Raw genomic sequence first — 24896 nt, forward strand, 5'->3', positions numbered from 1 at the left:
GCCCCGTGGGCAGCAGGGCAGGGAGGGCATTCTGCCCCTCTGCTCTGCTCTGCTGAGACCCACCTGGAGCACTGCATCCAGCTCTGGCTCCCAGCACGGGAGGGACAGGGACCTGCTGGAGTGAGCCCAGAAGAGGCCACCAAGATGATCAGAGGGCTGCAGCACCTTTGCTGTGATGAAAGGCTGAAGGAATTTGGATTGTTCAGCCTGGGGAAGAGAAGGTTCCAGAGAGACGTAGCACTATCCAGTAGCTAAAAGGGGCTTCCAAGGAAGATGAAGAAATGCTTTACAAGGACATGTAATGATGGGATGAGGAGGAATGGCTTTAAACTGAGTGAGTAGGTTGAGATTAGATTTTGGAAAGAAATTCTTCCCTGTGAGGGTGGTGAGGCCCTGGCACAGGTTGCTCAAAGAAGCTGTGTATGCCCCATCCTGGGAAGTGTTCAAGGTCAGGTGGAATGGGGCTCTGAACAACCTGCTCCAGTGCGGGGTGTGGAGGGGTGTGAAAAGGGATCTTTAAGATCCCTTCCAACCCAAGCTCTTCTTGCTCTCACCCAGGTGAGTGAATAATTTTTTCCCTGTGAGGGTGCTGCGGCCCAGCACAGCTTGTCCAGAGAAGCTGTGGCTGCTCCTGGAGCAGCCCCGGGAGCGTTCGAGGCCGGACCGGGTGGGAGGTGCTGGTACCCACGGCAGGGCGGGCCCAGTCACTCGGTGAAGCCGCGGCCATTCCCTGACCGTGAGCAGGAGCGAGGCTGCTTTGAGTGGCGGGAAAAGGCGCGCGTGCGCACCACGCCCCTTCCGATTGGCCCTGGCCTCGGGAGCTGCTCAATCAGCGGCGGCTATGGAGGCGGGACTTCCCCCCCGCATGTTCCCGTCGGTGGCTCTTCGCCATTGGCCGTGAGGGAGCTGTCGCTCGAAGGGAAAGCCGCGCTGCGATTGGCCGAGGGAAGTGGCGCCTGGCTGGTGACGATTGGCCAGGGCACACAGAGGGGCGTGGCTAAGGCGGAGCCCTCGGTCTTTTTTTTTTTTATCGTCTCCCATTGGCCGAGACGGCGACCGGTCGGAATTTTCGATTGGCCGGCGCACGCTGTTGCTAGGCAGGCGAGGCGACGTGGGTGGGGCTCCCCTCACCGATGAGTCGGCGCTGAGGCTCAACCAGCGCGGACGCTCCGAATTCGCCGCCCGCCGCCCGCGACCCCCGCGACCCTCCGGACCCCCCGCCCGCCCCGAGGAGCCGCCATCCGCCGCCCCTCTCCCCCTCCCCGCAGCGTCATGGCCTCGGGATCCGAGTAAGTGCGGGCCCCGCCTCCTCCCCGCGGCCTAGGCCTCGCCGCGGCCTGGGCCCGGTCCGGCCTGCCCGCTTCACTCGTGGCGGCCCCCAGGCCCCAGGCAGGCGAAGGCGGTGCCAGAACGGGGATGAGCCGCTTCCCGCCGTCCGCCCCGCCACGGCCGGGCCTGGCCGGGAAGTGTCGAGTCATGGCGGGGGGGCGAGGCCGGGCCGGGCCTCCTGCCGTGCCACCGCCGGGCCTAGGGCCGCCCGCCCGGCGGGCCCTGAAGTACGGAGGGCTTTGTTTTCTAGACCCGTCCCGGGCTCCTCCTGCTCGCAGCGGCCCTGGAGCCGGGGCTGGCGAGTGACTCGGCGCTAGTCGAGGCAGACATATTGTGCCGGGCATGGCCGAGGCGATCGGTGGTGTGTTTCCGTCTCGGGTGTCTCGCCTCACTCTTGTTGGCTCTGCTCACTTACAGGCTGAGGATCGTCTTCCATGCTCCTCAGGAATGAGTAACAGTCTCTGTATGCAGCCCACGTGCGTTTTGAGAGGAGTAAAAAAAAAAAAAAAAAAAAAAATTCCCAATCCAAGAATACTCGAAGTGACTTTTTGACTTTGCTAGAGGCACTTTTACTGTATTTTGGTGTTATTTGAGTATGTTTTCCTTTTTTTTTTAACAACTCCTGGAATCCAAACCTGTTTGGCCCTGCAGAGTCACTTCCAGCGAGGTATGCCAGGCATTCTGTGTGGAAGTGACATTCCCAGACTCCGGTTGTGCAGCTGGGTGAGGTTAACAGTGTTTGTAAAAAGGGATTTCTACTTCAGCAAAGTTTTTCTCACCCACGCAGGAACCAGAAAAAGTTAGTTTGTAGCTGGAACACGGTTACTTTTTAGATGCCATTTTTTTGTCACAGCTGCTGGCAGCCATCTTGCTGAACCGAGCCTCAGCATGGCAAGTAGCATTCCAAAAACTAAAGCGGTGTGATTTCTGAAGGGATCCCTTCTTTCCTCTCCCAGCCTGTCTCAAACAGTGTTGAAAACTTGGCTTCTCCACCATGTGTCTAAACTCCCCCCATGGTTGTCTTGTTTCAGAGTCTGCAGTCAACACATACCTCAGATACTTCACTTGGGGATAAAAACGTTTTATGACTTTTTTTCTTTAATACGTACCTGGGAAAAGCAGTTCAGTCTGTAAATCAGATGTTCAGATTGGTAAAAAATTTCTCACAGGTTTTATCTGGGAAGTGATTTCACAAGGTGGTGGTAAAAAGTCAGTGTGCAGAGGAAATGGCTGATTTCACTTTGGTTACTGCAGCTGGAATCATTCTGGGAAGTGGCTTTTTCCTTATTTTTAGCACCAGCTTGAAGGAACAGCTTGTTTCCTTATTTTAAGCAGGGCTTTGGAGGTTGGTTATTATTTTCAGAAAGATCACTAATTGGTAATGACTTTCTGCTCTTGTTTTTCATAGCCTCCCCTGTGATGCCTCTGGGCATTATCAGTTGCTGAATGAGGGGAGCTCTGACACAGAGAGAAACCACTGACTGGTGTAATTAAGTCCATGAAGCTGTGTCTGGGCAGGTTGAGGTTGGATATCAGGAAAAGGTTTATCCTGAAGGTGGTCGGTCACTGAAACAGGGTCCCCAGGGAAGTGGTCACAGCACCAAGCCTGGCAGAGTTCAGAAAGCATTTGGACAATGATCTCAGGTGCATGGTGTGATTGTTGCGGCTGTCCTATGCAGGGCCAGGAGTTGGGCTTGATAATCCTGATGGGTCCCTTCTAGCTCAGGTTATTCTGTGGTTCTCTAAGTTGTAGAAAGTCCCCCTGGTCATTCCATGTGTGAAATGAGGCTGCTGAACTGCATTACTAAGAGAGAAAATGGTTGACCTGTTAATGGTTGGCCTTTAGGGCTAGTACATATTTGCTTCAGTTTTATAGATGTCTTGCACATTATATGCAAGCTTGGCCATTTGCTGTGCTGGTGATTGTGTTCTCACTTCTGACTTCTATCTAGGGGCAGCTTAATACAGACCTTGAATTACCTTTTAATTCCAAAACAGCTCTAAAGCTACATTTTCTGTTCAGCTTGTCTCTTTGTTAAGTCAGGGAAAGAAAGGAGTGAGAGGGAGAGCATGTGAGGGAGCTGACAAACTGGGTAGATCAGGGAGGTGATTTGGAGGGTTTCCACCAGGCTGTCTCTGACCAAAAGCTCATCAAGGAGCTTTAAAAATTACCTGGGTTAGCTTTCTGTCCCTATCCTTTCCCAAAGTTTCCTGGCAGGAGGGAGACCCAACCCACGCCTTAAGCTTTCCTGCTTGGTATTTTCTGTTTGTGCTCTCCTTCTCACAGATGTTGGGGTTTCTCTGAGTGTGATTGAGGTGCACAGATCTCTTTTGCCTTGTTATTTCAGCTGCAGCATGAGGAACCGCTGGAGAGGTGCAATGAGGGCAAATGGTGATGATAACAATATTGTAAATTGCTGTTGAAAGATGGGTAGTGCTTATCTAGACCTTGCCCTTGTCTGCAGGAGAAATGTAATTTTGTAGCGCTTTTGTTTTTTCCTCTGCAGACCTGCCAGGTCAGGGCACTGAAGCTGACCCTGCACATTTAGCTCCCTGGGTGCTCTTTCTTGGACACTTTTATTCGATTTTTAATGCCTCCAATCCTTTTTGGTCTCTCTTAAGTGTATCTGATACTGATCCAGCTCTCAGTTCTCAGAGAACTGTAGGTTCAGTTCCTCCATATTAAAACTTTTTTCTCTTATTTAGCAGAATCAAGTGGATTCTTGCTGTGTTCTTCTGCTCTGCTGTATGTCGGGAGCTATCCAAACTTTCTCTGCAATTTTTTGCAGCTTTTGTTTTGTGTAGAGTGTTGCTTGAAAAGCTTCCAGTTGTTACCCAGTTCCTCTACCGTTTGTTTTTGATCTGGTGTTCCAGGCTGGTTTTTTTGGCTGTAATAGCAGTCCCTGCATCCTAAGGGACAGACATTTAGTTTCAGCAAAGTTTCATGTAGCCAAAGTCTGGCAGTGGTTTCTTATCAAAAGGCCTTGGGATTTGCATCTTGTGTGCAGAGGGAGGAGTTACAGTCACTCTGAATAACCCAAATAATGAATATTGTGTTTCCCTGGTGTCCCTTAGGTGAAATCCTGAAATCTGTTTGCTGGGTTAGTTTTCAGTGGCCAGGAGCTAATGAGGAGGTAAAGTCCTGACAAGTAGGTTGTTGGTTTTTATGCACTGTTTAACGGTAATTTGCCCTGATAATGTATTTGTTTAGTTCACTTATTGCTCTCTCAGTTTTCCTGGAAATTGAAGGCTTTTTAGGATTCACAACAAGACCACATTTTTAGAGTGATTGTGGAATTCATGAGCCTTTTCCAGGATGTATCCAGCAGCTTTTATTGTATCCTTTTTTGCTCAGACAATAGATCTGCAGTATTTTACCTCTTGCACTCTTTAATAAAGAGAGAAAAAAGGTAACTTTCAATAGTGCTGGCAGTCCAGGAAAGAAAATGGTTTACAACTTTTGTTCACTTAAAGTACTGTTGTCTGTGTTTTGCAACATGTTTCCTCTGCTGCCAGTGTTTAAGGGAAGCTTGAAAACCTTTTGAAAACAAGCTGGCTGCTCTCATGGACTTGCTTGGTATTGTTTCCCTTTTTACTTGTCAGAAAAGGGAGTCAGCACTGCATAACCTTTCTTGCAAAAGCCTCTGTCTTTAGGTGAGGAGGGACCTGGGTAACATCACACCATAGGTATGTCACCCCTCTCTAATGGACTCTTAAAAATGCAATGAACATGCCAAGTGCTGCCATTTCCACTCAAGGATTGGTTTCTTCTTGTCATTCTGTCTCTAAAAGGGTGAGATAGAGCCAAAGTTATGGCTGCTGCCATTGTCCACAAAGCTCCCTACTTTTTGCCAGTGCTTGTTGCTTGCTTAGGTCAGTGGAAGACTTTGTTTTTCTTTATTTTCTTTCAGAATCAAGTCAGACTATGCAAGGTTTTCTCTTCTGACCTTAGACATTGGCACAGCCACATACTTGGAGAAAGTAGTCAGCCCACTGGGGGAAGCTACAGCACTCTACCCCTGTTATGTGTGGCTAGTGTACACCTTCCAAGAGTTCCTCAAGAATAAGTTGGTTCCAGTTCATATTCTGTCATAGAGTAAATTATTTGCTGTATTAGCTTTTGAAGGAGAACAGTTAATCTGCCTTTCTTCCATTTCCTTGATCTTTTACTTGCTCCTTTCTGTCAAGGGAAGCGAATTATCTCGTGTATTTCTTGTGGCATTATAGGCCAGAGCTACAGTGACTTTTGTGAAGTTACGGAAAACAGCTAAAAAAACCCCAACACAAAATCGTTTTCTACAAGCACTTGAATATTGCTACAGCTTGCTAGGTTTAACAAACAGGCCTCGGCAGACTAAACTCTTACAACTCTTCCTGTCAGGGTTGCCGCAGCATTGTTCTTTAACGCTGCTATTTATCTGGGATTTGACACCAAATAGACTTGAACTTTTGTTTTGTTGGCAGCAGTTACATGTGATTTCAGATGAGTCTGACTAATAAATTGAGGCAAAACATCTTACAGTCAGCAAGATCTCACTGACCACTTCTTTTCATAGATAGCTTCGTAGCTGTATCCATTGGAAGCTCATAGTTACATTTACTGACAGAAAACATTCTCCCTTGAACTCCTGTAACTGATCCCTGGGAAGTAAAGTTCTCCTTTGTGGTACAAACAAGTAGAGTTTATAAAAGACAAGACACCAAAGAAACTTGTAAAAAGCGGAGATGAAAACAAGGAGTGACTGGCAGGGCCAGTATAATTCAGACTCATAAGCTGTGTTTTCTCTCCCAGCTCTAAAGCCGATGACTTATCTACTGCTATTCTGAAGCAGAAGAACAGGCCCAATCGGTTAATTGTTGACGAAGCCATCAATGAAGACAACAGTGTTGTATCACTGTCCCAGGTGCGTCATCTGTAGAGGCAAAGCATTTAATCGGGTAATTTGCAAGCTGTTGCTGTCTATTAACTTGAAATGTAACTTTGCAACATGAGTAGAAGTGTTTGCGACAGAAGCTACAGCTGTTACCACTGAGGGAGGGTTGTCTTGTTTCCTGACACTCCTCCTCGATAAAATGTTTTTTGAGCCTCAGTTTGTAGATTCAGTTAAGCTTGTGCCCTTCCTCTGGTTTCAGGATTAGCTCTATGTCGGAACCCAAGGTGTCCCTCAGACACTCTTGGATGTTCCGGGTCCAGGGCAGAAGCCTCTGAGACCCTGGCAGGCAGCCAGAAACCCCTGTGGTTTTGAGTTTGACCCATGGAACAATTTACCAACTTTGCAGGAAGAACAAGAAATCACAAAAGTTTAGATATTATAATAGAAGTAATCACAAAGTAAAAGGTAGGATTTTTGAGTGCTGTACAGGGGGGTTTTTGGCCTTGTACAGAGGGGTCTGAGTTTTGTACATGGGGGTCAGAGGTTCTAAGATGGAGGGATTTGGGCGTGCCCTGTCCTCCTTCTTTCTCCTTCCTGTTCCCCATGTTCTTGGTGATGTTGGCACTCATAGATTGGTTTAGGGTAGAAAGCCACTGTTCAATATAGGTAATAGGCATTGGGGGAAAACTATAAACATTTAATACGTAATGTGTGATATAAAAGATGGCACCAGCCCCTTGGGCGGGGGAGAGGAAGATGGAGGGAGACGGAGAGAGACGCAGAGGGAGAAGGAGTCAGGGAGAGTGTCAGGAAGTCTGTGTGCCTTGAGATAACATGCAATAAACTGCCTTGAGACCAGACGATTGAAGACTACTGAGACTTTCTTTGAAGGCCCGGGTTGGAGGAGAGACTTTACCACCACCCGGAGTCACCCCAAGCTGGGGGAGACTCCGGCAGCTCTATACTACTGTAGTAAGAGTCTCTGTCCTCTGGATTTAGTATATCACTTCCAAGGTGTAATTTCTAAAGTCAAATAACTCTATCTCAAATGCTTGACTTCCTGTTTATTCAAAAGCTTGTTCTAACACTTTGCTGTTTACAGGCAAAGATGGATGAGCTGCAGCTGTTTAGAGGAGACACTGTCCTGCTCAAAGGAAAGAAGAGGAGAGAAGCAGTCTGCATTGTTCTGTCAGATGATACCTGCTCAGATGAGAAGATTCGCATGAATAGGGTTGTTCGCAACAACCTGAGAGTGCGCCTGGGTGATGTGATCAGGTGAGGACACAGTGTTACCTGTGGAAGACATTAGCAGCATCACACATTATCTCATAATACCTGAGCTGCCCTATTGCAAAAAGAAGTTAAAGCCTGTTAGAAATGAATGTGAGAAAAAAGGTGGAACAGCCAAATAGCAAGATTAAAAATGCCCCAAGGATGTTTATATTCCAGTTTTTGTTGTAAAAATCATTATTAAATCGGGAATGCTTAAAAAATGTTTCAGGGATTTTGTTGTGCAGCATTTTTGGGAAGTAGAATAATAAAATGCTTTGAATTGGAAGGACCTTAAAAGTAGTAGTAAAACTTGGAAATATGGATCTCTGCTTCTTACAGGAGACAGGTTCCCATTCTGCAATGGGAATGGGTAGAATGGTAGCACGTGAACATTTCCTGAACATAAAAATGGTAGTTTGCAGCTTTAAATAAGGGAGAGTTAACAGCTTCTCCTCCTCCTGAGCATTGTCTCTGAGAAAGTGAGGGCCTGCTTCTGACACCAGACTTTCTGAAGCGATATCTGTAATAATTTTTAAATGCAAAATGTGTTTCATACAAACTTAGTAGATGAGAGAAATGAGGCCGTTCCACCCATCCCTCTACCAATAAAAATGCAAGCTTTAAACACCGCTGTAATTGGTTCAGAATAGTGCTTTGTGTGTTTGGATTTAAAGTAGAGGTGAATTCTTACTTTAACCTGGTGTGAGATTCCTGTTGTAATCTAGTGTGACAACCCATGCTCTCATCTTCTCTGTTAGCACTATGTCTGTATTGGTTCTCAGCTTCCCAAATGTGTTACCAATTGTTTTGGTTCATTGCAAGGTCAGGGAATTTTTGCTCATTTGCCCTCAAAGATTTTCTTGCCAATCTTTAACTGCTTGTAGTGTTACTGTGTCCTGGTTTCTGCCAAAATCCAGATTAATGTGCTAACACTTCCTGATTGTGGTGTGTCAAATATTTTCCTTCTAGGACAGTCTCTCTTCTCTTTTACCCTTCTACTATGTCCTCTCTGTAATGCATGTAGTAAAAGAATCCATTAGGAGTCTCTAATAAAAGTCACATATGAAAAGCTGTGTGCTCAGCTGCAGTTCCATGGCTTTTCTTAGCTGGTGAAGCCAATTTCTGCCACAGCTGGATACTTTGAGCTGTTGCTACAGTAGGCTGTTTTGCTACATTGCAAAATAATAACTGTAGTATGTGTTTAAAAGGGGGAGGCGCTTTCAGCCTTTAACCTACTCATGAGCCTTCATAACGTGAGACTGACCTACACATGGCTGCAAAGGTGTTCACCCCTGGTTGGTACTCTGAGAGCCTTTGCCTGGAATCAGTTTTATCAGCAATAGGGACTCTGGGCACTGTAATGAGAAAGAGGAGGGAAGAAAGTGTTTTCCCCAACTCACTTTTCCTTGCAGCTGGTTTTACAGTAGCTTGCTGATATAAAAGCTACTTCATGACTCTCACCAGTCCTTAGGCTACATTTGAGATGTGTGAATGTGGAGAGGGGGTCTGCAGAAAAGCAGAAGGATAGGAGGAAGCTATTAAACTCTCCAGTGGTCCTGGACAGGGCTGAAAGGAGTGAAGGCAAGCATGTGCTACGAAGACTAGCTCTTGGTGGGTATGATTTTTGCCTTGTCAGCACTGAAATATTTCTGTGTGAATAGGAAGTCTCACTAGGGCTTTTGATAGTCTTTGGATGTTCTTTCCTGGAAAGAGGCATGTCTTTTCTTGTCCAGGTGTAACACTGAGGTGCAAGTCCAGCTCTAACTGGAGTTTTCTTGTTTTGCAGCATCCAGCCTTGCCCAGATGTGAAATATGGCAAACGTATTCACGTGCTGCCAATTGATGACACGGTAGAAGGGATCACAGGGAATCTGTTTGAGGTCTATCTCAAGCCCTACTTCTTGGAAGCTTATAGACCCATCAGGAAAGGTAATAATGCCTGTCATTGAAGTCCTCACGGCCACAAGTGTGAGCTAGTCCTGAAACTAAATATGGAGAATTTCTAGAAGTTTGCACAGATCTCCATGAAGCATTAGACCAGCATCTGTAGGGACTTTGCTAGGGGTGATTTAAATTTTCAGTAATCTTCAGAAGAAATGATTGCTGCTGCTGGCTGGCAGAGCAATTTGGTAGTTCTCCTGCATTTTTTTTAGCTATATAAAATGAGAGAACATCAGAAAGGCTCAGGTGGAACTTGGGAGAAAATCTTATTAAACTAAGTCGCTGCCATGTGATGTAATTGGTGAGTTGCCTGCATATTAATCAGTTGGTTTGGTTTATGTTGTGCTTACCTAGTTTCATCAGAGTCCATCCTTCATTAATGTAGTAATTGAAGGAGCATCAGGTTCAGATCCCCACACCTGGAGTGGTGGAGTTGGCTGCAGTGAGGTGCTGAATATAGCTGCCATAGCAGTGATCATAGCATGTAACAATTAGAATCATGAAATTTTGTTAATTTCCTACTCTCATCTAAAATCAAATCACCCTGACCCATACACTGGACTTTTCCATCCTCCCACATCGCCCACAAAGTGCACCCAGGTCCTTGAGGAAAAGCAGAACAATGCATGGAAAAGCAGAACCATGTGTGGGGTTTGCCTTTGCTGGAGGCAGCAGTGACCCAAACTGTTTTTCCCAGCATATTTTTTATGTACAGTATAGCAGCTTTGTCTCCTTCTACAGTATGTAAAAGTGTTGGTTGGGCAGGGGCAGTCACCAGGCGGCTTTTGCTCAATGTGTGTCCAAAAGTTTGCTGGTTCCCCCAGCCTTTGCTCTCCCATGTAGTCATGAGCAGTCCATTGCTTCATTTGGTTTTCCAGAGGCTGGTGCATGATAGGGAATGCAATACACCCTCTGAAAACAATGCTTTGCCTGTCCCTGGGAATGGAGTAGCCTCAGTGCCTGATGTTTTGTCATCAGGTCCAAAGACTTTTTTCCTCCTAGAGTATGGAATAATATGGAACAAGCTTCCAGTGTGCTGGGCCAGGTCCCAGCAGCTTGCAGTGATTTGTGTATCTCTGGAACTGCCAGCATGACAGCACAACTTTTTCCACATATTTACTAGTTTTTCAGGATTCTACACTTGTTCAGCACTGATATTCCAAAATGTTTTAGGTAGTCACTGGCCTGGACACTTTCCCCTGATGTTCTTAAATATATTAACTGTAAACAGGACCTGAATCACATTCAGCAACATGCTGTTTCACAGCACCAAGCTTGCCAGGATTCCAGAAGGATTTGGACAATATCCTCAGGCACATGGTGTGGTCCTTGGGGCTGTCCTGTGCAGGATCAGGAGTTAGACTCAGTGATCCCCATGGGTCCCTTCCAACTCAGGAAATTCTGTGATAAGAACCAGGCTGGCTTCAGATGTATTGAAAGGATATTAAAAATCTTTAAAATGCTCAAATGCTACTGTAATCAGCCTGGGAAGGAAGACATCCGGAAGGAAGAAATTGGGAGGGAGATGTAGGAGAGGTGCAGTTACCAGTGGTTCCCAGTGGATGGCTCCCGAAGTACAGAGCAGATGGCAGTGCTCAGTTCACTCCTCAGATTCATCTCAGGACCAGTGGCTCCATCTCTTCATAAGCCACTACAGCAAAGAGCAACACAAAAATCACGTTAGCCCAGGCAGCAAGGACAATAAACCTCACCACAGGGGACACCTACACCGAGTGAGGTGTTAAAAACACAGCCTGAGAACAAGCACAAATAAACACCATCACCACCTACTATTATATACTGAATGCTTATAACAAATTTGGCTTAACATGTTCTACTCAGATCTTTTATTAGGCCAACCCTTTTCCCCCGTGCTGGCTGCCAAGAAGGACTGTTGTCCTTTGATCCCAGCATGTTCCTAAATATCAGACAGCTACTCATTCCCCACCCAGACGTGGGATGGAGAGCAGATCAGGAAAAAGGAGAAACTTGCAAATTAAGAACATTTTAGTAATTGAAACAAAGTAAAATATAATAATAATAATAGTAATGGAAAAGACAGGGGATGAAACCCAAAAAGACAGGTGTTGCACAACACCTGAGACAGTTGCTCACCACCTGCTGAATGATGCCCAGCCTGTCCCTCATCAGTATGTGATGTCTCCCAGTGAAATCCCCATAGTTTTTGCACTGGGCATGGTGTTCTATGGCATGGAATTTCCCTTTGGCCGATTTGGGTCAGCTCTCCTGGCCGTGCTCCCTCCTGGTTTGTTGTGCACCTGCTCCCTGGCAGAGCATGGGAAACTGACCAGTGCTTGAGTTAGGGTAAGCACTGCTGAGCAACAGCTGAAACATCAGTGTGTTATCAACATCATTCTCAACTGAATCCAAATCACAGCACTGAACCAGCTACTAGGGAGAAAATGAATTCTGTCCCAGATGAAACCAAGACGTGTACCAACTGGCACCCTGACTAAATTCACTTCTTCACTGGGAGGGTGAGTAGAAAACAAAGTGCACTTTTGAGGTTGTGTTCATGACACTTCTGCTGTACCATAGATGAAAGTACACTATAGACACAAGTCGAAGTTAGGCAGGGTCTGTAGCCCAGTGCAGCCAGGGGTCACAGTGCAGTGTTATATGTTATTCTTCTTCTGGAGATAAACAGTTATAACTAGTATCAACTAGTTACAATAAATTCAAAATGAATTTTATTGAGTTTGGGCTTTTTGCCTCTTTAAAAAATGTTAAATTGAAATTAAATGGAAAAAACCACGTGATTTCTTGCCTTTGTGTTTTGTATTTGGGCAGGGTATTCTTTTCTATTGTTTGCAGTTTTTTACTGGATGAAATTTGAGAACTGAAACAGTGCTCAGGCTGTTGCAGTGGATGCAGCTCTTGAGTTTAACATGCAAAACAGTGTTATAAATGCCACAGTGTCTGCCTGTGTGACCGACTTCCTTAAACTCTGGGGCTGCTGGTCTTACAGGGGTTGACATTTTGCAGATGTGGGTTGCAAGAGGCCACTGACATGTGGGGTTTTACAGGTGACATCTTCTTGGTGCGTGGAGGAATGCGTGCAGTGGAGTTCAAAGTGGTGGAGACAGATCCAAGCCCGTACTGCATAGTGGCTCCAGACACAGTGATCCATTGTGAGGGAGAGCCCATCAAACGGGAGGTGAGCAGAACCCTGCCATGTGGTTCTCCTGCTGGATCTCCTCTGTCCAAAGCCTGATTCTGGGACAGTGCTTGAGGGCAGCAGTGTTTGCAGTTCCTGTTTTGACATTTTATCTACTGAATGTAATGGTCAGAAACTCTGGTTTGAGGAGATGTGCTGCTGCTGAAGGTAGTCAGAGAAAGGTACTTCCAGTGTTTTCCTCATACTTCCAGTGTCTTTCCTCATATGCTGAAAGCACCAGGGGGTAGGTTTGCTGATGAGATGCCATGCATTGGCAGCAGCTGTTTTGCATCTGCTTCCAGATATTTCACACTGTGCTTGGATGCATCTTTTGATTCCGGTGTTCCCTTGATCCATAGCAGAGAGCTTACAATAGTGTTAAATTTCATACCATGTGAAAAGAAAATAATAGGCACTCTTTCTGAGAGAAAATTGAAATCCTCAAACAGTTTACATTAAAACAATAAAAATTCCCCAGTTCATTAAGGTGTCTAGCCTTGAGTGTTACAATCTTGTGGCTGCCCGAGGGGCTTATCTGACAGGTTTTTGCAACCTTACTGTACAGAGTAGGAAATCTGAGGGAAATGAGCTGAGGTGGGTGCGTACTTCATAGAATAAGTACCTTTTTCTGCCTGCAAATAGTGTGAGTGCTGGTTTGTTGTTAGCTGCCTTCTGAAAAACACCTCTGTGACCCTTGTGAGACTGCACCTGGGCACTCCATGCATTCTACTTGGCCTCTTCAGGGCACAGCAGAGATAGACAGGAGTAAGTTCAGCCTAGGCCACAAAAATTATGGAGAAGCTGGTGGTCAAGAATGAAGGAAGGGGACTGGGATCATGGGATAATGCAGCCTGGAGAAGGGAAGGCAAAGACCTACTGGCAACTGCCTGATGGAAAGGGATAGATGACCAGGCTTCTTCTGAGAGCTGTGCCCAGGGACATGACTGGATGCACTAGCATAAGCTGGATCAAGGGAAATTCCCAGTAGATACTTGGAAAACTGTTTCCCCCAGTCCTGGAGCAGAGCCCAGATAGGGCAGAAGTCTCCAAAATTGAGACCTTCAATGCTTGTGAGGTCCAGCCCCTAAGTGACCTGCTTGAGGCAGGTGGGACTTGAGCTGAGCCTCTCTGAGATTCTAGGCTATGTTATTATTTTAGTGTGGCCTAAATAACTGAGGCCAATTAAGGTTTGGACAGGTGATTGGATAGATACCGTGAAGGAAGAGTTGATTACAACTGATCTTGCCCATATGTCTAGACCTTAACATTCTCTGCTAATTGGAGTCAGTCTCAAAAGGTAACACTGTACCTGAGTAACTGGCAGTTAGAATATGCCAAATAGTTAGATAGTATTTACTCTAAGGAGTAAGTATATTTTATACTGACATTGTCTCTTGTTACTTCCATTAGCCCCATCAAAGAGTCACAGAGCTTGTTTTGTGTTAGAGTCTGTAGGGAACCTGGCAGCAGAGGCTGTCATTCCAGAGGGTGGGTTTCAGTGAAGTCTGAGTATGTGCAGGCAATTCTCTTTGTATGTCTGGGAAGACAGAGCTAAGAATCAATTATAGAAGACATCAGGAAGACTTGAAAGGGAGAATCTCAAGACAGGCAAGAAATGTCTAAAAAGCCATATTCCTGGTTTCTGTATACTGGGAGGGGTTGTTGAACTATTGTTTTTACTCAGATGTTTGATGTATTTCCTCCCGGGTAGGATGAAGAGGAGTCACTGAATGAGGTGGGCTATGATGACATTGGTGGCTGCCGGAAGCAGCTGGCTCAAATCAAGGAGATGGTGGAACTTCCCCTCCGACACCCTGCTCTCTTCAAGGCCATAGGGGTGAAGGTAGGTCTCCACATGCAGGTGGATAAGTAAGCTTGCCCTGGGAGACGTCTCTCCACAACAGAGATTTAGGAGGTATTGGAGAGGGGAATAAATAACTTGTGGTGTAGGTTTTTGGGTTTTTTTTATGCTGGTCTTTGGAAGGTATTTGCTTATGTGTTCTGGACACAGACTGAAACACTGGCATCTTGTAAAGCAGAGTGATGCTTTGAATCAGCGCTGCCAGTTACTGGCAAGGTTTTTGTTGTGTGTTGTTTGAAGTAGTAAAGGGTGTTGATAGCAGTGCTGACATGGCAGCTGTTGCATGAGTTTGCATCACAATTTCAGACTGGCATTATCAAATGCTTACAAATTCACTGTGAAGCTGCTTAAGCAGTTAGATACTCACAACCTAAGTCACTTGCCTTTGTCCTCAGCCTCCACGTGGGATCCTGCTGTATGGTCCTCCTGGCACTGGTAAAACACTGATTGCCCGAGCAGTGGCCAATGAAACCGGGGCATTCTTCTTCCTGATCAATGGTAAGTTTTGTGGCTGCTTTGGCCCCAGGTCTGCTGTGTGCTCAGTTGTCCATCTTATGGTGAGGAATGGTGTTAATAGGGCTCATAGAGCCACATTATCTTCCTGACATCTTTCCTTACCTCTTTCAAGCATGCCTCTGGGGATACTTGGAAGCCCTTTGTATGGAAGTATCTGTAGTGAACCTTCCTGAAGCTCGATTGTGTTGTAGCAGAGTGCTTGGAAGATTGTGCTGAGACACAGGGGTTTGGTGTCTGTTTGTCCATTTGTGTCGGTGAAGGCAGAACTGACAGGGCTTCTGGCTTGGCTCCCACCATGTTCCATTCAGAAAAGAAGCTGTTGCTGTGGATTCCTCTTTCCCGTCAAGTAAAGCAAAAAGACCTCTTTTGTTTCACAGTACATTATTTGGAAGGAACTTCCCTGAAAACTATGAGATCCTTTGGACTTAGCTACAAGTGACAGAATTCCTATTGATAAGTCTCACCTGTAGCAGCTGAGGTGGCTACTAGTTGATACCTAGTAAGGACCAGATTCTGAATTTTCCACCCTGCTTTTCTGTCCCATTTCAGTTGGTGCTGGAATAAGAGAACATTTTTACTGAAGGAATGCAGCTTTCTTCTCAGATTTCAATCATGTGACAACGAAGGCAAAGGACAGTATAACATAGCACAGCAGTGACCGGCAGTAGGATTAGGGACTTGATTTTATCTCAAGAGAGTGGATGTAAATGGGCTAATTTTAGCCACATGTCACCCCGTCATATACTTCCTCAACTGTGTGGAAGCTGTCACTGAATGCTAATGCACCAGCCATTTCTTTAGATACTTGTACATCTATTGCATAATAAAAATCACGCTGTCAGAGTTAGCGATGCATTCGCTGCCTGCTGGCCCCAATCTGGAGCTGCAGGCAGCACTGCAGACAGAGCTGATAAGAACTGGTGAGTTACCTGTAATGAAATATTCAGAGCACCTGCCCACACCTGTGTCTCTGCAGCTGGCAGCTGTCTGTGCCTGAGGGCCAGGTTTATTTTTCTTGGATCCTTCAGAAGCATGTTTTCCCTTCATTACCACTGCCATCAGCATGATTGCAAAATCTGTAAAAACAGAATAAATCTCTACACCTGCACTAATGTTCAGCAGTTGTAGATGTCAGGAGAATGCTCTCCATCCATTTGGGATTGGTGTGCTTGCACAGTTCAATTTTGTATTTAACCTTTGAGAGGAGACGGGGGTTGTGCTTTTGTTTGTTCATGGTTGGTTTTCTTGACTTTTTTAAACTAATTTATAGGATCATACAGAGGTAAATATATACATGTGTAATGTAAGCTAAAGATGGCTTCACAGAGGTTTTTCCTTCCCTATCCTGGTAATTCATCACCTTATAATTTGATTGCTTCTCTTGCAAGCTAGGACTGGCATTAACTGTGTGTGATGGCATATTACAGAGAAGCTCACCAAGTGTGAAATAGGGTAAGGAAAGAGGCAGCTAAAGGTAGCTCATTGTCTAGTGCTGCGTTCTCTTAGAGTAAACTGGAAACACCAAAATAATGATAGAAACTAATTCTGCATGCTGGTCTTTCAGCTGCAGATTTAGTGAACTTGATTGATACTATTTGCTTTGGCTTGAAATATAGCTTGTCCCATGTGGATGTTACACTAAAAATATTCAGCTGCATGTTTTTGGGGCTAGCTGCCTCTCTTCTGAGTGGCACAGCATTGCTGTTTTTTAGGTCCTGAGATCATGAGCAAGCTGGCTGGTGAGTCTGAGAGCAACCTGAGGAAAGCCTTTGAAGAAGCAGAGAAGAATGCTCCTGCCATCATCTTCATTGATGAATTGGATGCCATTGCTCCTAAGAGAGAGAAGGTAAAGAGAACCTGTAGGAGGTTAATTAGCATGTCCTTTTTTTTTTTTGGTAGCAGCTGACATGAGTCCCTGCGTTTCACTACAGGGTAAAGCAGCATTTCTTTTAATACCTGAATTCAGTTGGACACCAGGAGGGTTAGATACAGTTCATGACATTTGTTGCCATTTTGCGGCTGTTTGTATCTGCTGGCTCTGATACAGTGCTGGCTGCCGTGCTCCTTGTAGAGCTGCTGGTGTCAGCGCTGCTTTCTGTCCCCGCAGACACATGGGGAGGTGGAGCGTCGCATCGTGTCTCAGCTGCTGACCCTCATGGATGGGCTGAAGCAGAGGGCACATGTGATCGTGATGGCAGCCACCAACAGACCCAACAGCATCGACCCAGCACTCCGGCGATTCGGTAACCGCCCCGGCCCTCTCTTCCTTGTGTGTCACACACTTTGTGACAGGCCATGCTTCAGGGGCCCCATAAGGATTGAGCAGAAAGTCGTGTTGAACATGTGTTACATAAACAATTGACTTGTCTCCAGCTCCTTGCTAGAAATTATTTTCTGGGCTTGCAGCCTTTGATGTAATTTTCTGTGCCATGTTAGGTGACAATGTGTAGGAATAATACTTGGAAGTGGGAAAAGTGTGCTAGCTTTAGGTGAAGTATTTCAAGACACACTTAAGGAGGAAATGCCTAAGGGGATGTTCATGCATTACACTGCAGAAGGCTTTGAATCACCCAATTCGGGTTTCTTTTATTAATGAGCTGTACAGTAATTTCTGACACTCAGGTTTTCAAAACATGAATGTCTGGTGTATGACCAGCTGGTAGAGTCTGTAATAGCAAAACTGTCAAGTGTGCAGGGGGAACTGACCTCTTAAATGTGTAGTGAGCCCTTTGAAAGTACAGCTGTGGCTGGAGGAAGAATAGAGGTATACTATATATAGAGATATACTATCTAATATCTTAGATAATATTGCAGTGGTGCCCTGTTTTCCTCATGTGTTTCACCACTTGGGTAATGCTGTGAAGGTTCTAAAAAATTAAATCAGTATTTTTGGACTCTTGTGATAAGGACACAAAGATAGAAATAAACAAAAAATGTCTCATAGTATGTTGGTTCAGTGAAGCCTGTTTTCCCAAATATGCGGCTCAGAAAAAGTTAGTAAATGTGCAATGCTTTGTGCTGTATAATCCCAAGGTCTTACTGTTAGTCTCACAGTAGTCTCACTTTCCCTAAGTGCTAATGCCTTTACTCCTTTTCTGATCTGTCTCTTCTACTGTGCTGGTAGATGTTGCAGGCAAACCCAAAACCCTGTCATTTTCTGATATTTTGTGGGAAACATTTGCTCAGTCATAGAAAGGCAGCAGCTGCAGCTCTTGTGGTGTGCAGGATCAGCAGCTCAATGTGTGCTTGTACTCCTCAGGTCGTTTTGACAGAGAGGTAGATATTGGTATCCCTGATGCCACCGGGCGCCTGGAGATCCTGCAGATCCACACAAAAAATATGAAACTGGCTGATGATGTGGATCTGGAGCAGGTGAGTATTGTGCTATTAGGAAAGATTGTCTCATTCCCAATGCTCTGTTTTGTGGTGGAAGAATTGTTAAGGCTTGATTTTACAAGTGCAGTGGCTCAATTAGGACAGCCTGGAACTGCATGAAAGGGTGATGATCCCTGGGATTCCTTCTGACCAGTTTACTAGTGACCAAAAGTCCTCACTCACTAGTTAGGAATGGCACGGCTAAGTGAAACAAATGTATATCGTTCCAATCTGGAAGTGCCTTGTCACTGGGTTTGTTTGCTGTGTATTGCTTTTAAAAGTACAGCAGCCCTGAAAAAACTCACACACAGCTTGGTGAGCATGGTGGTGTCACTGCACCACCTGTAAGCTGGATGGTTCCTGTCATCTCTGTCCTGAATGAAGAACTGCAGTCCTCAGGGTTACCTTTCTAAATTCCAGATGCAGATTGGATCTCTAGTAGGCAGTAGAAGGCACAGTGTCTTCGCCTGAGTGTTAGCACTTGTCTTGAATGTGCAGCAAAGCCCTGGTGTGGCTCTTCTCCCTTCCCAGTGAGGGACCAGAGCATGTGTTGCCCTTGCTTGTATCCCTGTGAGTCATGGTCAGTGCTCTGCTTTCAGGTGGCAAATGAGACCCATGGCCATGTTGGTGCTGACTTGGCTGCTCTTTGCTCAGAAGCTGCTCTTCAGGCCATCAGAAAGAAGATGGATCTCATAGACCTAGAAGATGAAACCATCGATGCTGAAGTGATGAACTCTCTGGCAGTGACCATGGATGACTTCAGGGTAATGCAGGAGTGCCCCATATTCTTCTGGGTGAAATTAATTGCTTCTCTGAAGCAAAAGAATGGAACATGTTACAATTCATATAATACTGTTTCTTCTAACAACAGTGGGCTCTGAGCCAGAGCAACCCTTCTGCTCTTAGGGAGACTGTGGTGGAAGTGCCACAAGTTACCTGGGAAGATATTGGTGGCCTAGAAGATGTAAAGAGGGAACTCCAGGAGCTTGTACAGGTAAGGCTTTACAACAGATTTTTTTGCCTAGCCAGCTTAAAAATATAATAATCTAGAATATCTTTAGTTTCCTGTTTGGGCTTCAAACAGAGTAAATGTAGAGGCTTTATGGTATCTACTTGTAATGCACTGTAAATACCAAGCTGTTCCATCTTAGTGATCTTGGGGAAGAAGGCGCTGGGAAGCAGCATTATGTTCTCCTGAGCTGAGTCTGCTGTGGCATTTTGTGTGGGGGTTGTGCAACATGCAGAAACAGCCACACTTCTGCTGCTTAAGTGGAGACAAGCAGTAGGACCACTGCTGAGAATCATCCTACATGGTAGCTTTATCTGCCAGGCAATGGATGAAAGCACTCATACAGAGAGCTTCTGAAGGGCTCCCCATCAGCCTTAGCACAGGGACAGGTGAGAAGTAATTGTGAAACCCTCTACAAAAGGAAAGAATAGGACAATATGTTGCAAATGACCTGTGCAAACTCCAGGTGTCTGCACTGGCATGGTTTGGATTGGATACATTCCTGCTTTCAGCTGGTGCTGTAGAAACATCCTGTCTGTGAATAAAGGAATCTAAATTTTCAGTCTAACTTTCTGATGTTAAAATCATCACCTGTCTTGTATATGACCTCATTGCTGAGGATAAAGGCTCACATCAAGACACTTTGCTGTCTCTGGAGAGCAGAGCAAATAGATTAGGTAATGAGCTGTTGTTCCCTTTTGCTTCTGCAGGGCAGAGTGAAGCTGAGGTTAAGTGTGCTGGAAAGTACTAAACTGGTACTTGGGAAAGTACTGAACTGTACTTAGTTCCTAGAGATAAATGGGTTGTTCTAGGCACCTTTCCAAACCAGTGTCCACTTAAAAACTGCAGTGGCACCTGGCAAGCATCTTGTGTTTAATCCACCAGAAATCTCAGGTTGTGCTTCTGGTAGAACCAAAACTGACTCAGAGAAATGTGTCCCTTCCCCTGAGAGAGGACTTGGATTGGATGATCTTTTGAAGGTTCCTTTCTACCCAAACCATTCTGTACTTCCAAGATAGCCTATTGTGGCTCATCATGTGAGGTTTTTGTTTTGTTCTCTTTCAGTATCCTGTGGAGCACCCAGACAAGTTCCTCAAATTTGGCATGACACCATCAAAAGGGGTTCTGTTCTATGGGCCACCTGGCTGTGGTAAGACACTGCTGGCCAAAGCCATTGCCAATGAATGCCAGGCAAACTTCATTTCCATCAAGGGGCCGGAATTGCTCACCATGTGGTTTGGTGAGTCTGAAGCCAATGTACGCGAGATCTTTGACAAGGTAAGTGTTTCTCCTCCTCTCTGTACTGTCTTTGTGCTGAGGTATCCCCAGAATTTTGTCTCCACTGCATCTGTCTTACTGGTTCTTCTTTGTGTCTTCTGTGTTTTCCCCACTTGCACTGAGAGCAGGAGCTCTTTCGTGGTGTTGGAATTAATCCTCTTCAGCAACATAGCTGTTGAAACTCTTTTCCCTGACTGCAGTTGGCATCTGTCAGTAGAGGGTGATAAATTCCCCAGTGCCTTTGGCAGAGGCTATGGTTAGGAGGGCACATGTATGCTCCACACCCCTGGAAACTTTGTTTAATACCTCATTAACTGTCATAATCTACAGATTTTCAGAATATCTTATGGGTTCTTGTCCTGCAATATACACAATTTAGAAAGGAGCGCACTCCTGCTCACTTGTCCCATAGTGTCATCTCCTGTCCCAGAAGGTGTCTGCATGGATTATCCTGTGAATCCTTGCTCTTTTGGTGAAGGATGGTGCTATTAGAAAAACATAGGCTGGAAAGTGGAGAAAAATTTAGGTGGGAAGGAACCTAGAGACTGTCTAGGTCAGCTGTTTGTCCAGAACAGGGAGGTAACTTTGAAATTTCATCAGCTCAATGCATTGAGTTCTGGAGATGTGTGAAGGGTGGAGAATCCCTGATCTCTCTGGGTCTCTGTGCTGGTGTTGGAGCACTCTCATTGTGAACAATTTCTTCCTTATTTCTTACTGGGATTTTCTCAGCTGCTTACAGCTGTGTCTCCAGGTCAAGAGGCTTCCAACACCCTCCAGGGTAGGGGCTGGAGAGGTGTGCATGAGTGAGGGCTGCAGCAGGCACCTCCTTGTGCCTGTGGTCTTTTCTCCTTTCACTGCACACTGTGAAGAAAGATCCAGCTCCCTAGAACTATTCATTACGTAGTTGGAGACAACAGTTGGATTTCTTCTTTCCATTGGATATATCTCACCTGCTTCAGTGCCTGAATAACTAGTTGACATCTTCAGGTCTTGCAGGGAGAGTTCTAGTCCAGCAAAATGGCTCCTTTTTTTACTCTAGGCATTGGAGTTAACTGCTTTTCTGCCTGGTTCACAATGTTCCCACTTAAGGGAAATCCAACTTGTTGTTCAGGAGAATTTAATGGAGGGGTTGTGTGATAAGAGAGTGCTCTGGAGCAGCTCTTCCAAGCTCTCCTTGTGAACAGCTTCTGGTACTCCTGAGCTGTGTTAATGGTGAGGAAGGCTTAGCGTGAAGTCAGCACACTCCTTGTTAGGCAGTATTAGCATGTAATAATGGTGCCCACTGCTTTTTACAGGCTCGCCAAGCAGCCCCATGTGTGCTCTTCTTTGATGAGCTGGACTCCATCGCTAAGGCCCGAGGTGGGAATATCGGCGATGGCGGCGGTGCTGCAGATCGTGTCATCAACCAGATCCTGACTGAGATGGATGGCATGTCCACCAAGAAAAACGTCTTCATCATCGGTGCCACCAACAGGCCAGACATCATTGACCCAGCCATCCTGCGCCCCGGCCGCCTGGATCAGCTCATCTACATCCCCCTGCCCGATGAGAAGTCCAGGGTTGCAATCCTTAAAGCCAATCTGAGGAAATCACCAGTTGCAAAGGTAGAATCTGCACCCTGACTACTTCTGGCTTGGGTTTGCTGTGTGCTGCTTGTGTTCTTCACAAGCTGTGGGCAGCACAGAGGTGTCGAGACTCATCTGTATAGTAGAATGGGAGAGGAAGCTGGTGCTCTGAGGTTAGATGTCAGCAAAGCCAGAAACTGGTCTGCCAGCACAGCAGCTCTTTGTCACATAATGGGGTTCTGCTCATGGTGCAGGATCAGGAAAGCCTATTTTGGTGAGGTGGAAAACATTCTGCACTCTGGGAAAAAAGTCTAGAACACACAAGTGTGAAATACAAATTAAAGAGGAGCTGTTGCAATGAGTTGTTGCTGATCCCTGTCATAGGCAAGAGCTGTGTCCCTTGCCTGGGAAGAGGCAATAATGCAGCTGAGAGTTAAAGAAAAACAGACATGAAGTGGGAGCCCCAGCTTTTTTATGCCAAGCTTACCTACTTAGTTTCAAAGGAGGTTGTGGTAATACCCTCTCAACTGAGGGGGAGGAGAGGAGGAGGTCAGCTGTCTTGGTCTGCTTGTGTCCCATTTCTGTTTCCAATTTGATGGTGTTTGCTTGACTCCTCGTGCTGAGACCTGAGCAAGTCATACCCTAAATCTGTAAGTGCAGAGGCATTTACAGCCACTTCGTGGATTCTTGGTGGGTGTGAGGAGTGTAGCCTGCTTTTGTATGTGGTTAAGTTTTCCTGAAAACGAGAATCTCAACAGCTGATCTTTCCAAAATTGGCTATTCTTAAGGCAGCACCATGATACCCTAGGAGCTAAAGACACCTCTCTGTCACTTGAGGATATGAGGTGTAAAGGAATGGCCTCTCTTCCTTTTTTATTTTTCTCTAGGACGTTGACCTGGATTTCCTGGCGAAGATGACCAATGGCTTCTCAGGGGCTGACCTGACAGAAATTTGCCAGCGTGCCTGCAAACTGGCCATCCGTGAATCCATTGAGAGTGAGATCAGGCGAGAGCGTGAGAGGCAAACCAACCCTTCTGCCATGGTGAGTGGTACACTGAGCTCTCCCATCCCACGTGTGTGAGGTGTGATGTGTTCCTCTGTCATCTTCGGGGATGAGTGGGTTCTTGTGCAGAGCGTGGAGCTGGAGCACTTTGTTCTCTTCTTGTGGGAGGTTGAGGACTCTCCTGGGATACCTCATGGTCAGCATTGCTCAGGAGGTTCCTTCTGCAGCCCTGACTCATGCACACCTCTCCATCCCCCACCTAGGAGTGTGTTGGGAGCCTCCTAACCTGGGGGAAGCTGTGAGCAGCTGTTGGGCCCACAGCTCACCCGGTCCCTCTGTCCTGCTGCAGGAGGTGGAGGAGGATGATCCAGTTCCTGAGATCCGCAGAGATCACTTTGAGGAGGCCATGCGCTTTGCTCGCCGCTCTGTCAGTGACAACGACATCAGAAAATATGAGATGTTTGCACAGACCCTACAGCAGAGCCGTGGCTTTGGCAGCTTCAGGTACCTGTAGGATGTGAGGGCTGGGCAGTGTGGCTGAGCCAGCCCCTGAGCCCAGCACTGGGGCAGATTTCTGATGGGTTCTGAGCAACAAACCTCTTTTGCACTGCACATTCCCATTCAGCCTTGAGCATAGAGCACCACGACACAGCATGGTGGGTGTAGGCTATGCTGCAGGTTGGTTGTAGCTGCTCTGTTGGTGTACCTGAAGTACCTTTTTTCCTTTACCTCAAGTGACAGCCATGAGCTGTTTGGCCTTCCCTAAGGCTTCATCCCGTTCCTTCTTGCCCATCCTAGTTGTCACTGGGGGTTGGCGCAAAGGGAGGGGATGGTGCTGAACTGCAAGGAGGCTTTTGAACATCTTCTCTCCTGTCCTGCACTTCTGCATGCAGGTTCCCATCTGGCAACCAGGGTGGCGCCGGTCCAAGCCAAGGCACAGGAGGTGGCAGCGGGGGCAACGTGTACAGTGAAGACAATGACGACGATCTCTACGGTTAACTCGCTGTCCTCAGTGGACCAAACTCCACATCAGGCCACGTTGTACAGGATAAAATCCAATGTTCAGTGGACTCTTGGCTTCTTCATTCCTCAGTCAGAACAGTGTAGCTGCACGTCAGACTTCGTACAGGGAATGTTTTCTGCAAACACAAATCCAGAGCGGTGTTCAGTTGGGAGGCAGACAGTGAATTAACAAGGAGGGGAACTGACTTAATTTCTGAGAAATTTCTGTTCTAGTTTATGTGGCAGAATCAGCAGCTTTAGCAAGGGTACAACGCTAGCCTGTATTAAAAAAAGTAAAACCACAAAAAATAATAAAAAAACTAATAAAAATCAGTCCCTTTGTGTGGAGCCGGCACTGTCTAAACCCGTGTCTGGTGCTGTGGGAGCACTCCTTGCTCTGGTGGAGCCCATCTGTGTGTGTGTTCCCCTGCTGTGGACAGGGCTGCTCTTCATGCTTAACACTTCTTACCTCTGTTAATGGAAGGAATGGGTTTGGCAGTGTCTCTGCCCTGCCCTGGCTTGGCAGGAAGGGCCTGGCAGCGGGTACCTGCTGTTACTCTTCCAAGGCTGGCCATGAGCTGTCAGGTCTCTTGCTGCTGTGGCTCTGCAGCAAAGGATCTCTCCAAGAAATTCTGTCTCATCCAGGCATGAGGGGCACTTGGGGTGTCTCTAGGGTTGTGGCACAGTGTGAC

General features: G+C 46.3%; 1 protein-coding gene across 1 annotated transcript; it reads left to right on the forward strand.

The window, feature by feature from the left end:
- Positions 1-1122: 1122 nt before the first annotated feature.
- Positions 1123-24537, forward strand: VCP (valosin containing protein). The gene is made up of 17 exons (XM_053931931.1): positions 1123-1289; positions 6122-6233; positions 7306-7478; positions 9262-9404; positions 12464-12594; positions 14306-14437; positions 14851-14953; positions 16684-16817; positions 17079-17214; positions 18231-18343; positions 18946-19110; positions 19218-19340; positions 20421-20633; positions 21929-22237; positions 23086-23241; positions 23552-23706; positions 24096-24537. The coding sequence occupies exons 1-17, from the start codon at positions 1273-1275 to the stop codon at positions 24199-24201; spliced, it is 2421 nt and encodes an 806-aa protein (XP_053787906.1). The 5' UTR covers positions 1123-1272; the 3' UTR covers positions 24202-24537.
- The last annotated feature ends 359 nt before the right edge of the window (positions 24538-24896 follow it).

This window comes from Vidua chalybeata, chromosome Z, assembly GCF_026979565.1.
Source record: "Vidua chalybeata isolate OUT-0048 chromosome Z, bVidCha1 merged haplotype, whole genome shotgun sequence".
Taxonomy (NCBI): Eukaryota; Metazoa; Chordata; class Aves; order Passeriformes; family Viduidae; genus Vidua; species Vidua chalybeata.